Below are 13,019 nucleotides of genomic sequence, written 5' to 3'. Positions count from 1 at the left end.
CTGTAACTTGTCAGAAATTTTGAAGAGATTTCCTATTTGTACATTTTTTAGATAAACTCTGAAAGGTTGGAAGTTAGTCCAACTCTTACGTTTTAATAGTATTCTCCGTTTTCTTTCATAGGATTCTTGTGATCAAAACACTTTTTTAAATTATAAAGAACCATGGACATTAGAAAGAACCATAGCTGCTATAGTATTTATTGATAGACTGCAATATGTGAATTGCTGCAATACAGTATTCAAAGCAGACAAGTTATTTTATGTATTTAATTGAATTGTTATTTTACAGGGTTCCATGGGGCAAGTCAGTTCCCATTTCTTGGAGCAGACACTTGATAAGAAACTCATGTCGGATCTCAGGGTAAATTGATATTTCTTCACATAATCGAGACCTTTGTAACTAATGTTCTTGGTGAAGTATATACTGAGTCAATCTATTACATTTTTGAGGTTTATCCTTCTCTTGATTCATCCAGTGGGTGGTTAACTGCTTAACACTTTGAAACTGAAAAACTAAACAGTTTTCTTCATTAGTGTTCAGTATATAGGTGGAGGAGTGTTGAAAAATCAGTGTGGATAATGAGATTCACTCTTTTTTTTAATTATATTTATTTTTATTTTTGTACAAATGGTTTTTTAATATATTACTAAAATATTCTTGTTTAAAAGTAAACGTAATACCCCCTCCCCCCAAAAAATATAGACCCTCATGAGCAATAAAGGAAAGAGAAAAAAATTAAAATTAAAAAAATAGTAATAGGGGCAGCTAGGTGGTGCAGTGGACAGAGCACCAGCTGTGGAATCTGGAGCACCCAAGTCCAAATCCAGCCCCAGACACCCAACAATCACACAGCTGTGTGACCCTGGGGAAGTCACCCCAACCCTATTGCCTTGCAAAACCCAATAATAATAATAATAATAATAAATGTGCTTCAGTATGTGTTCCAACACCACCAGCTCTGTCATGGGTGGATCACATTCTTTAGGATAAGTCCATTGCAAAAGCTACTTCCATATTTTTCCACTGTTGCCATTGCTGATTGCAACTCCCTCCATTTGTACTTCCCCACTACCATACACTATATTTTCTCTCTTCTTTCACTCTGTCTCTACTGTAGGGTAGCTGAGTGTTGCAGCAGACTGATCACCTGTCCTGGGGCCAAGAGGCCCCGAGCCTACATACCACCCCAAGGCCCAGCAACCACCTGGCCCTGTAGTCCTGTGCAGGCCATCCAATTCCAGCCCCTTGCAAAAAGGAATAAAGAAAATGTGTTATCTGACCACTCTCCCCCCATGGTCCATCCTCTACTCCATCACTCACATCACCCGCCTTCCCCTGTCCCCCTTCTCTCCTTCTTACTCTAGATGTCTTTACCTCATTGAGTATATATGCTGTTTTTCTCCTAGCCACCTCTGATGAGAGCGAAGTTTCCCTCATTCCGCGTCGCCTTCCCCCTTCCATATATTTGCAATAGCTCATTGTAATAAAAAAAATCTTATTATATGAAATATCTTAGCCTATTCCACTTTTCCTTTCTCTTACTCCCATTACATTTCCCTTTTAGCCATTGACTCCATTTTTGCAATTATTATATCTTCAAATTCAGCTCTCCTGTGCTTCATCTATAAAAGCTCCTTCTACCTGCTCTGTTAAATGAGAAGGTTCATGAGTATTATCAGTATCATTTTTCTATGCAGGAATACATGCAGTTCATCATCATTAAGTCCCTCATATTTTACCCTTCTCTGCTCTCTATGCTTCACCTAAGTCCTGTAATTGAAGATCAAACTTTCTATTCAGCTCTGGCCATTCCAACAGGAACATTTGAAATTCCCCTGGTTCATCGAAAGTCCATCTTTTTTCCCCTGGAAGAGGGCATTGTAGTAGTTGGGTAGTTGATTCTTGGTTACATTCTGAGCTCTTTTGCCTTCCAGAATATTATATTCCAAGCCCTACAAGCCCTTAATGTAGTTGCTGCTAAGTCCTGTGTGATCCTGACTGCAGCTCCACGATATTTGAATTGTGTCCTTCTGGCTGCTTGTAATATTTTCTCTTTGACTTGGGAGTTCTGGAACTTGGCTATAATATTCCTGGGGGGGGGGGTTATTGGTGGAGTCTCTCAATTTCTGTTTTGCCCTCTGCTTCTAAGATATTTGGGCAATTTTCCTGTAGGAATTCTTTAAAAATGATGTCAAGACTCTTTTTGTGATCATGACTTTCAGGTATCCCAATAATTTTTAAATTATCTTTTCCTGAATCTGTTTTCCAGATCAGTTGGACTTTTGCAAGGCAAATGGGGTTAAGTGCCTTGCCCAAGGCCACACAGCTAGGTAATTATTAAGTGTCTAAGGCCATATTTGAACTCAGGTACTCCTGACTCCAGGGCCAGTGCTCTATCCACCTAGCTACCCCTCAGTTGTTTTTTTCAATGATGGTTCACATTTTCTTCTAATTTTTCATTCTTTTGGTTTTAAAATATTGTCTTGATTTTCTTATAAAGTCGTTAGCTTCCTTTAGCTCCATTCTAGATCTGAAGGATTTGTTTTCCTCAGAGAGTTTTCTTATCTCCTTTTCCATATGGCCAATTCTGCTTTTTAAAGCATTTTTCTCAGTAACTTTTTGACCTGTTTTATCCATTTGACCTATGCTGGTTTTTAACATTTTTTTTCTTCAGTATTTTTTTGGGGTCTCCTTGACTAAGCTGCTGACTTCTTTTTCATGTTTTTCCTGCATCTCTCTCATTTCTTTTCCCAAATTTTCTTCTATCTTCCTTTATTTTTTTTTTGCAAGGCAATGGGGTTAAGTGGCTTGCTCAAGGCCACACAGCTAGGTAATTATTACATGTCTGAGGCCAGATTTGAACTCAGGTACTTTGGACTCCAATGCTGGTGTTCTATCCACTGTGCCACCTAGCTGCTCCATCCCCTTACTCTATTTTCAATTTTTTTTTGAGCTCTCTCATAGCCTGAGCCCAATTTCCGTTTTTCTTTCAGTCTTTAGATGCAGGAGCTTGTACTTCCTCATTTTCAGATTGAATATTTTGATCCTTCTTGGGATCATAGACAATGTATTTCTTAGTGGTGTTCTTTTTTCTCTGTTTACTCATTTCCCCATCCTGTGCCTCGTCTTGGGGTGCTTTCTGAGCTTTTGAGTATTGTTGGGACACCCCCCCCAGGATCTGAGTGTGTGAAGCTCTGTTTTCCCTCCTGGTCTGTGAGTGACTACAATTGCACCCCTCTGCCACAGGGCTGAGGTGGGGGGGACCCTGCTGTTCTATGGGGGCCTAGACTGTGATTGGGATCTGAATGTGGTCAGAGCCCCAGAGTCCTTCTCCAGGTACAGAGGACAGACCTCAGAAGTTTCTCTCCAGTCTTGGTAGACTGAGCACTCAAGGCTCAGTTGCCTGGGGGCTCCTGCTTACTGGCTCCGCCTGCTTCTGTTTCCTGGATCTGGGCTGTTGCCACTCTGCTAGCTGAGTGTCCTGAGGACTGGGCTTCACTGCTCACTCTGCCAGAGGTCCCCCCTGATGATCTTCCAAGTTGTGCCCGGTGCTCCCCAGGGTGTAGGTCAGGAAACTGCCCTTGCTGCCGTGAGCCATGGCTCTCAGGCACCCTGGGGCTGCCTCCGGGAGGCTGAAGTTCCTTCACTCTGGCGGGCTGCCCCTCTAACTCTGTGGAGAGGAGGCTTCCCACTATTTTCCAGGTTACCTTGGGCTGGAGAATTGCCTCACTGGATCTTTCTGTGGGTTCTGTCTCTCGAAAATTTAGTTAGAGTCATTATTTTATGAGTTTTGAAATATTAAAGAGAGGCTCTTCTCTTGTTGCTATCTTGGCTCCACCCGAGATTCATTTTAAAAGAGAAAGATTTAACTTGGAATTTCTTCTTACTTTACCAACTTTGATTTGATTGAGGCAGAATGATTTTGTTCTGATTTTTGACTTACTGTTCTATATAATATCTTGCAGGCCATTTTCAGCAGCAATTCCTACTTGGTAGCAATGTAAGCTCCACATTCTTTAAAAGTCTTCACAAAATTCTTTTATCATAGGATTAAACTATAAATAGAAAATTCTCTTATCTCCAGTTACTTTGGGTGCTAGGGGAAAAAATTTTAAATTTTATTGTAAATAGTCTCTTGTGAGTATTTTCTATGCATATTAATTTCAGTGTTGGTCTTTGCAGCGGAAGCGCACAGCACATGAGCGTGCCAAAGAACTATACAGCTCAGGGGAGTTTTCTAGTGGCAGAAAATGGGGTGATGATGCTCCCAAAGAGGAAATAGACACAGGTGCTGTGAACTTGATTGAATCTGGAGCTTGTGGAGCCTTTGTCCATGGGTTGGAAGATGAAATGTACGGTAAGTACTATCCCAGAGCTTTCTTAGACAGGAAAGCAGAAGAAGCTAGAAACAACTCGTAATAGCAATGCCTCAACTAGATTAATGATAAAAACTAACATAGGGGTTTTTTAAGAATTCCAAAATGCCATCCTGTTAAGCTAAACCATGATCAGAAAATTCTATTCTAATACATTATATGCATTAGACAGAGAATGTAATTTCCTAATTTCTTTCCTTCTTCTGCTATCCAATTGATAATTCCTTTAGTTGGGATCAAAGGGGTAGGGGAGTTGTCAAATTATTGACATTTTCAGGACTCACAGAAAGACATTGCGGCTTAAAATAGTTGGAATAAGGAGGCAGCTAAATGGTGCAGTGGATAGAGCAGCTGCTCTGCAGTCATGAGGACCTGAGTTCGAATCCAACCTCAGACAATTAATAATTACCCAGTTGTGTGATTTTGGGCAAGTCACTTAACTCTGCATTAATCAAAATTGGTGGAATGATTAGCCAATTGCTTGCATGTTTAGGGCCCAGTTCCATCCATGAATTTCTCTCCTTTGTTTTGTCATCATTAATGTTATCTTGTGTTCAATTCCATTTCCTCAAAATTCAAGAAAATGCTTTATCTTTTAGACGCTGAGAATTAATAAAAAAAATTGTGTTATAATAGAACAAATTTTTACATCTGCAGACTTAGATTAGAATACCAGCTCTGATGCTTGGTCTTATAACCATTGGTAAATCACTTAACTTTCCTGAGCCCCAGTTTTCTTATCTGTTACATGGAATTAATAATACTTGAGATACAGTCTAAAAGTACCATTTAAATGTAAGTTAATATTAAGTCATCTAATTTCTATAATGACTGGAATTAAGGTTCATAAACCAGGAGTCTTCTCTAGAACCCTACTTATAAGAGAATCAAACAAATCAGTGTTATTACTTCCTATTACTCATGCATCATGTAAGACTCTTTTTCCCCTGAGTCTTAAGAGTTAGTATGGGAGGTGGAACATATGCATGTAGAAGACGATTCTAGTAGTATATGTATTAAGTCCAAGGAAGATCCTCCTCTCCAATTCTTTGACCTCTCCCTTGTCATAAAGAAGAGATACGTTCTTGTTTGCATCTCTTCACCATCCCTTGACTCACCTATTATCAGAGAAATAGCTGGTAGTTAGGTGGAATGAGTGGTCTGCTCCCAGTGACTAGGCCTGACTTCCAATTCAAAAATTTGTTATGGCCAACCTTCTTTAATCTAAAATGTGGAAAAGGTCCCTTTCTCTAGGCTCAGACCTATTGTTTTATGTACTCAGACCATATAGTTCAAGTCAACCTTCTTTGATTCCACCCAACATTTATTAACTACTTACTTTTGGCTAAGTTCTTAAAACTGATAACTATCAACAGATATCTAATTAAAAGCATAAAAAATAAGGAATAAAATTTTGCATAAAAAACTTTAAAATGAAACATTATCAAAAAAGAGGTTTATTTTGTATCCCTTTTCAAATCCATCTAAAGTTCTGCTGCCTCTGGCTTTTTTTTAAGAACTTGGCCTGATAGGGTTTTTTAATTCTGAATCCCTTACCTCATCACCTCAGGACTGGCATCATTTAGATAAAAAAATTATTAAATATGTCTTAATTTGTAAAATGCTTTTTAATTATTTGAGTGTTTTGCTTATCAGATTCAAATTTTGGGTTTATAGAGATTTATTGTCCATCTTCCTCTTAAGACATTGGACAGATGGTATTGATACACTTGCCACATTTCTTAAAGACCTTCCTGCTTACAGAGCACTTTCCTTATAACAGGTCTATAAGATGAATAGTGCAAGTGTTTTCCAGGAAAGCAAACTGGCAAAGAGAGGACAGGTAACTTGCTCAAAGTTGCTCCTAAGCTTTGAGGTGCAGTCATGACTGAAGTTCAGGTGTGTTTGTACATATCCTGGGCTCTTTCCACGCAGCCATGGCCTCTGTTTATTTGTCAGAACATTGGTGAGGAAACCTTGGAGAGACTTACCCACAGAGTCACTCAGGATACTGTTGTCTCTCCACAGAGGTCCGAATTGCTGCAGTAGAGGCTCTCTGCATGCTAGCTCAGTCTTCGCCATCTTTTGCAGAGAAGTGCCTTGATTTTTTAGTAGATATGTTCAATGATGAAATTGAAGAGGTGCGCCTCCAGTCAATACACACCATGAGAAAGATATCTAATAACATTACCCTCCGAGAGGATCAGCTTGATACAGTGCTGGCTGTCTTAGAGGTAAGTATGGTACTCTCTCCACAGCTTATATCATCTCTTCAGGATTGGACTTAAACTAGCTGCAATTGTGTTTGCATTGGGCCAAAGTAGGAGCTTTGAATTTTGCAGTTGTTACTTAATTAACCCAACAAACTGTAAATCTTATGAAACTATGACTGCAAAGTCTTATGTTAAGCATTTAAGAGAGACAGAGATAAAGAAGATACCATCCTTGCTCTCCAGGGAATTTTACTTTAGTAGGAGAGAGAAAGCATGTTTATAAACAGCTTTATTTCAAGGTAAATAGAATTGCAGTAAGAGAGATATAAACAAACTCTTTCCTTATTTTATTAATTTATAGACTAAATTGTTTCCACAACTTTGTACAATAAAAAAATGACTTAAACCAGAAATTATACTTAGTTTATTTTTGACAAAACATTTGTCTCCACTAAAATCTTCCTTTAGTGCAAGGTTCTTCACCTAAAGTCCATAAATTTTCCTTCAAGAGGGCTATGAATTTGGATGGGGGAAAAATTATCACATCTTTGTTTTACAATAATTTGTTTATTTTGTAACCCTAAAGATTTTATTTTATGCTTTTTAAAAAATGATTCTAAGAAGAGGTCCCTAGGTTTTCCCAATCTATTGTCTGAGGATGCTCATATCCAGAAGAGGGGAACAGCTCTCTGTTCTAGGATGGCTCTGTACCAAGGCCTTTGCCAAGCTGCAAAGGTCTCCAGCATTGGGTGTAGAAGAGGTTAACAACTGTTCTCTGACCATAAGAACCATGAAACTGGCTCTTGAGTTGGGGAGGAGCTGTGGTTTGCAGCTCTGGAAGTATACATACTCTATTGATATCTCAGACTCTTAGAATTAGACCTCAGAGGCTTTCTGGTCCAGCTCCTTACAGACAGTAATCACATAACACAATTTGTTCAGCCATTCCTCAATTGATGGACACCTCCCTCAACTTCCAGTTCTTTACATTATTTATTACATATAGGTTCTTTTCCTTTTTTGTTTTTTAGCACAGACCTAATAATGGTTTTGTTAGGCCAAAGGTCATGCATAATTGGGGAATAATTCCAAATTACAGAATGTTTGAATCAGTTCACAACTCCATCAACCATGCATTAATGTCTCATTTTTCCAATATTTGTCACTTTCCTTTTCAATTCAGTTAGCAAATCTTAATAGATATGAGCTGGTAGCACATATTTTAATTTGCATTTCTCTAAACAATAATGCATTAAAGAATTTTTCATATGGCTATGGATAGCTTTGATTATTTTATCTGAAAATTGTTCATATCTTTTGATCATTTATCAATTGAGGAATGATTCTTTTACAAATTTAACTCAGTTCTCTATATTTGAGAAATGAGAATAGCATTCATAATGGAGATACCAGAATGCAGAATGAGATTTGAGGAGAGTTCTTTTCTGTTTGGTTGGGTTTTTTAAGCTTCTTTATTTACTTATTTTTGTCCTTGAGAAAATTTATTTCAATTGTGGATGGAAAAGTCCTCAGTGATGCCTTGTATCAGTTTTTATTTTGTTCTGCTATTTCTTTTTCTCTTTATAGTACTCCCCCCCACCCCAATTAATCAATCTCCTGCATCTCCTTGTTTTCTACTTGGAAAAGAACAAAGTCTTTGTAACAAATAGGTATTCTCAAGCAAAAGAAATTCCCTCATTGACCAAGAAAACAAATATGTCTCATTCATTGTCCTGAGTGTAGTCTAGCTCCTCTCTGTCAGGAGGTGGGTAGGTAGAATGTTTCAACATTACTCCTTTGAGATTAAGTTTCATTTAGTCATTGTAGGATAATAACTCCCATTTTTATAGCACTCTGAAGTCATAAAAAATATTTTTCTCATAGCAGTTGTCTGAAGTAAGCATTGGAAGTATTGCTGTATTATCAGTTTTAAGATTCCTATATTACAGATGAGGAAATTGGGGTGGGGAGGTATTAAATAATTTGATCATGATCACAGAGCTAGTAGGCATTTGAGCCCAGGATGATATTCTTTTCTACTACACAGTGCTGCTTTTGTAAAATATTATATTTGTGCAGTGGCTAGGTGGCACAGTGGATAAAGCACCAGCCCTGGAGTCAGAAGTACCTGGATTCAAATCCAGTCTCAGACACTTAATAATTACGTAGCTGTGTGGCCTTAGGCAAGCCACTTAACCCCATTTCCTAGCAAAAACCTAAAAAAAAAAAAAAGTACACTATATTTGTTAGTCAAGACTTTGAAGCTTGGCTTCTAAAGTAATAAAAGAAGGTTTTACCAGTACTTTTGCTTGGCATATAGCAAAGATATTTTATTCCACTAATAGCAGAAACAAGAGGGAAAGGATCTGCATGTCCAGAATATTTATAGGAGCATTTTTTGTTGTTCTGAAGAACTGAAAAGAAAGGGAAGATATCAGTCCATTGGAGAATAACCAAAAAATTCATGTGAAATATTATTGTGGTAAGTGAAATGGTAAATATGAAAAACTCAGAGAACTTGGGCAGATTCATTGCAAACTAATAGAGTCTAATAAACAAAACTAGAAGAACATTTTAAATGATGAACATAATTACATGAAGAAAAATAACTTTGAAAGACTTCAGGGTTTTAAGATTACACTTTAGCCTCTAATCTGTGTAGTAATAATATCATGACTTCAGAAGACTGTTGATCAACTTTTCCTCCAGCTTTTATGAACTAGAAGCATATGAAAGTAGAAAGTGACATTTTAAAAAAAAGACAGAAAAAAGCAAAAATAAAGGACAACAATTTTGTTAGTATCTAGTTAAATTTAATGTATGCTTTTAAAAACTTAGATAACAAAAGTTCAGTTCTTTTGTTGGTATCTTGAAATATTTGTTGCTGATGATTCACAAGTTCATAATTTTAAAAATTAGAGAAGTAGCATTTATATTGAGTGAAATATTTTGATCCCCTTAAAAAAAACAGGAAAAATAGGCTATACATCAAGAAACTTGTATGGAATGAAAGCCAAGAGTTCTGTGAATGGAAAGTTACAGGATTGTACTTTTTGTGTCTTTATTTACCTGTGTACTGTCATTCCCTATATCTTATTCATTTGTGTTTTTATAAATAGTATTTTTGAATGTAGTAGGTAGTAAATTTGTTGGGTTGAATTGATTTACATTTGACCTTTTGAGTCAGAAGAGCTTTAGTTTCTAATTGATTCATTTTATTATTTACAGTTATAATCATTCAAAAACTTCGTGGAGGAATTTTTGGGAGTGGGTGAAAGGAACCCTGACTTAAAAAAAAATCTGGTTACCCAAATTCTAATCCCTGCTGACTACTATATCTTTTACTATGTAATTTTTGGGAAAATCATTTCCCCTCAACTGAACCTGTTTTGTCTTCCATATAATGAGATTTGGCCCTACTTTGTTTTGTTTTGTTTTTTTTTTAAACTGCTCCATTTCTAACCTGGGTTTCTTGACCCTACTTAGGCAACCTGGTTGACCGCCCCCTGCTCCCAGGGGGTTTACCACTCTCATGCCACATTTAGTGCAGAAAGATCCCCATTCATCATAAGTCTCCAGTAGCTGAGAACTCACCAGCTGGAGCCAGCCTCGACCGGCAGTAGGGCTTAATGGGGTTGGGCCACCATGGCTGGCCTACTCTCTTATTTAAAGTCCCATCTTTGTCTTAAGATCCTCATAACATCATAAAAACAAGACTATCCCTTTGCATTTGGGCCTTCAGAGTTTAATCATTTTAGACAATCTGTTCTGTTTCTGTGTCTTCTGGGTTTTGAGGCCCCCCTCCAGCTTGGGAACTTTGTAATTGTGAACCTTTCATTCTTCTAGTTAGGAGCTAGATCAGATAACTTCTGAGGTCCCTTCTCAGTGACATAGAATTAGAGCTGAAAGGTACTTGCCTCATCCATTGGATATTCTCTTAGTCTGCTGGCCTAGAAATAGACATGAATGGAGCTTGATATAGTTGGAAGAATACTGGATTTGGAGTCAAGAGGATCTGAGTTCCAATTCTATCATTGTTACTTACTCCTTTGTGACTTTGGACTTAATCTCTTCATCTGTAAAATGAGATTTATTAGAGACCATTAAAAATGTCACTTTCAGCACTAAATCTATGATCCTATAAATGCTGTGTGGACATGTTCATAACAAGAATATTTTTAAAATTTACATTCATCTTTTAAAAAGGATTCCTCACGAGATATTCGAGAGGCTCTTCATGAACTGCTATGTTATACAAACGTGTCAACAAAAGAAGGAATCCATCTTGCCCTGGTTGAGCTTCTGAAGAATTTAGCTAAGTACCCAACGGATAGAGAATCTATATGGAAGTAAGTCCATTTTTTTTTAATTTGTTCTTTTAAGATAAAATAATTTCTATTTTACCATATTAGTCCAACTAGAGAATTGATTTTTCTCACCAAATCTTATTTATGTAAAATCTGAATATAATCTATCATGGGTATTTTATTTCAGTATTTCCCCATTTTTCCTTTCAAATAATATATTTCTATGACTTTTTAAGGTTTACAAAGTATTTTTTCCACAACACCCTTTTGACCTGATTTGCAAATATGTCATTTTATAGATGACAAAAATGATATATACTAAAATTAGTTCTAGGTAACATAGCAATTATACAACTGTAAATTAAACACCCTCTCAGCCCTTAAAAAGCTCACAGTTCAGGAGGAAGAAGATGATAATGTACACATATTTATTATATGAATTAGGTACAGAAGAGCTGTCTATACAATTTGTTATGAAAAATTCAAGACGAGAGGTCACTTTACTAAGGGAGAATTAAAGAAGGCATCAAGGAAGAACTATAATCTGAATTAGTCCTTGAAGAAAGGAAATGATTTAAACAGTTCTCAATGGAATTCATTTCAAAAAGTAATAGAGGTGACATGAAGATTGATTGATATTATTGAGGGAAAAAAGTTCGAGCTTCTGAGCATATTGATTAAGTAAGCAATACATGCCAATTGCATAACAAATAGAGACCAGACCTCCAGTTTGGCACTGAATATAATTAGTAGGATATTAAGCCAGTATACAAGATTAGATAATCTGATTGATTTATAATTGGAGGAAAGATTAGGGACTTTCCAAATCGGAATTGGGAAAGTAGATAAATGCACTTCCCTGAAATCGGAAGTGTTACTCCCCCAAGGCTCTGTATTCAGTCAAAGGAACAGGAAAATAAATAACTGATTATCCAGTATGGGGCCAATTTTCAGTAACACATAGAGATTGCTTGAGATGCATAATTGGGAAAAAATTCCTTGCATCAATCTTTGGATCTGACTGGGTTTCTAGTCAGTATAACTATGGTCTTAAGGATAGAGGTGATCCAGTTTCCCATCCAATAGAATTTTCTCACTTTCACGGTTGAATAAAGTTTTCTCACAAGACAGAAATTGGACTAAACTCATCTATTCAGAATTGAGTCATAAGATAGAATCTGTGGGGGGTCACTCTATTCCCAAAATTTCCACACAGGATAGGAGTTGGGTCAGGGCAGATTCTTTTGTCTGGAATAAAAAGTTGTTAAGGGGAGTAATTGCAATCAGATTGTAGCCCATATTGTGACTTAAACATGTTCAGCAATGGAGTTTATATTTTGTAGAGTGAAGCTTTGTAAGTAGAGAAATGACGTGGTTAGTTCCCTGGTCATTAGGTAGTGTTTTGTCAGATGAATGAATGACAAATTAGAGAGAGACTAGAGGCCCAGAGATCAGTGAAGAGGCTATTATTCTCCTCCAGACCTCTCCTCCAGAGAGGCCAGATTTGAACTCAGGTACTCCTGACACTAGGGCCGGTGCTCTATCCACTGTGCCACCTAGCTACCCCTTCTTTCTTTTTTTAAGACAAGATGTTTCTTTGTTTTATTTTTCCAATTATGTGCAAAGATAGTTTTCAACATTAATTTTTAAAAAAATTTTTATTGTTTTTTGAATTTTACAACTTTTCCCCCAATCTCACTTCCCTTCCCCCACCCACAGAAGATAATCTGATAGTCTTTACATCATTTCTATGCTATACATTGATCAAAATTGAATCAGCATTCATTTTTTTTAAGGTTTTGAGTTCAACATTTTTCTAACCTTCCCCACAATAGCAAGTAATTGAAAGAGGTTATATGTGTACAAACATGTTTAGCACATTTTTATATTAAAAACTGAAATTTCTTAAGCAGATTTCCACCAAAGAATAACTTTGATAACGCTTGTTATTTTTCATCTTTTTTATGAATAAAAGTATATTTTATAAAATAAAAGAATGTAATAAACTACATTTAGAATAAGACAGTTCTAAGTTTCATAATTATAAGAAACGTTGACAGGTTAGAAGGCAATTAGAATTGGGAAAGAATGTTGAAATAAAGATATTTGGCGATTGTTGAAG

At 36.7% G+C, this 13,019-nt stretch overlaps 1 protein-coding gene across 4 annotated transcripts in view; it reads left to right on the top strand.

Annotated features, from left to right (window-relative positions):
* INTS4 (integrator complex subunit 4) overlaps positions 1-13,019 on the top strand; it is an 85,026-nt gene that overhangs the window by 32,192 nt on the left and 39,815 nt on the right. For 3 of the 4 annotated variants that reach the window (XM_074216963.1, XM_074216964.1, XM_074216966.1), the window contains exons 9-12: positions 290-361; positions 4,184-4,358; positions 6,406-6,611; positions 10,797-10,939. In XM_074216963.1, the coding sequence (XP_074073064.1) occupies positions 290-361; positions 4,184-4,358; positions 6,406-6,611; positions 10,797-10,939 (596 nt within the window). The remainder of the gene's footprint in view (positions 1-289; positions 362-4,183; positions 4,359-6,405; positions 6,612-10,796; positions 10,940-13,019) is intronic. The other variant, XM_074216965.1, reaches the window with a different exon arrangement.

Source organism: Macrotis lagotis, chromosome 1, assembly GCF_037893015.1.
Source record: "Macrotis lagotis isolate mMagLag1 chromosome 1, bilby.v1.9.chrom.fasta, whole genome shotgun sequence".
Classification (NCBI taxonomy): domain Eukaryota; kingdom Metazoa; phylum Chordata; class Mammalia; order Peramelemorphia; family Peramelidae; genus Macrotis; species Macrotis lagotis.
This window is presented reverse-complemented; position numbering and strand designations above follow the sequence as displayed.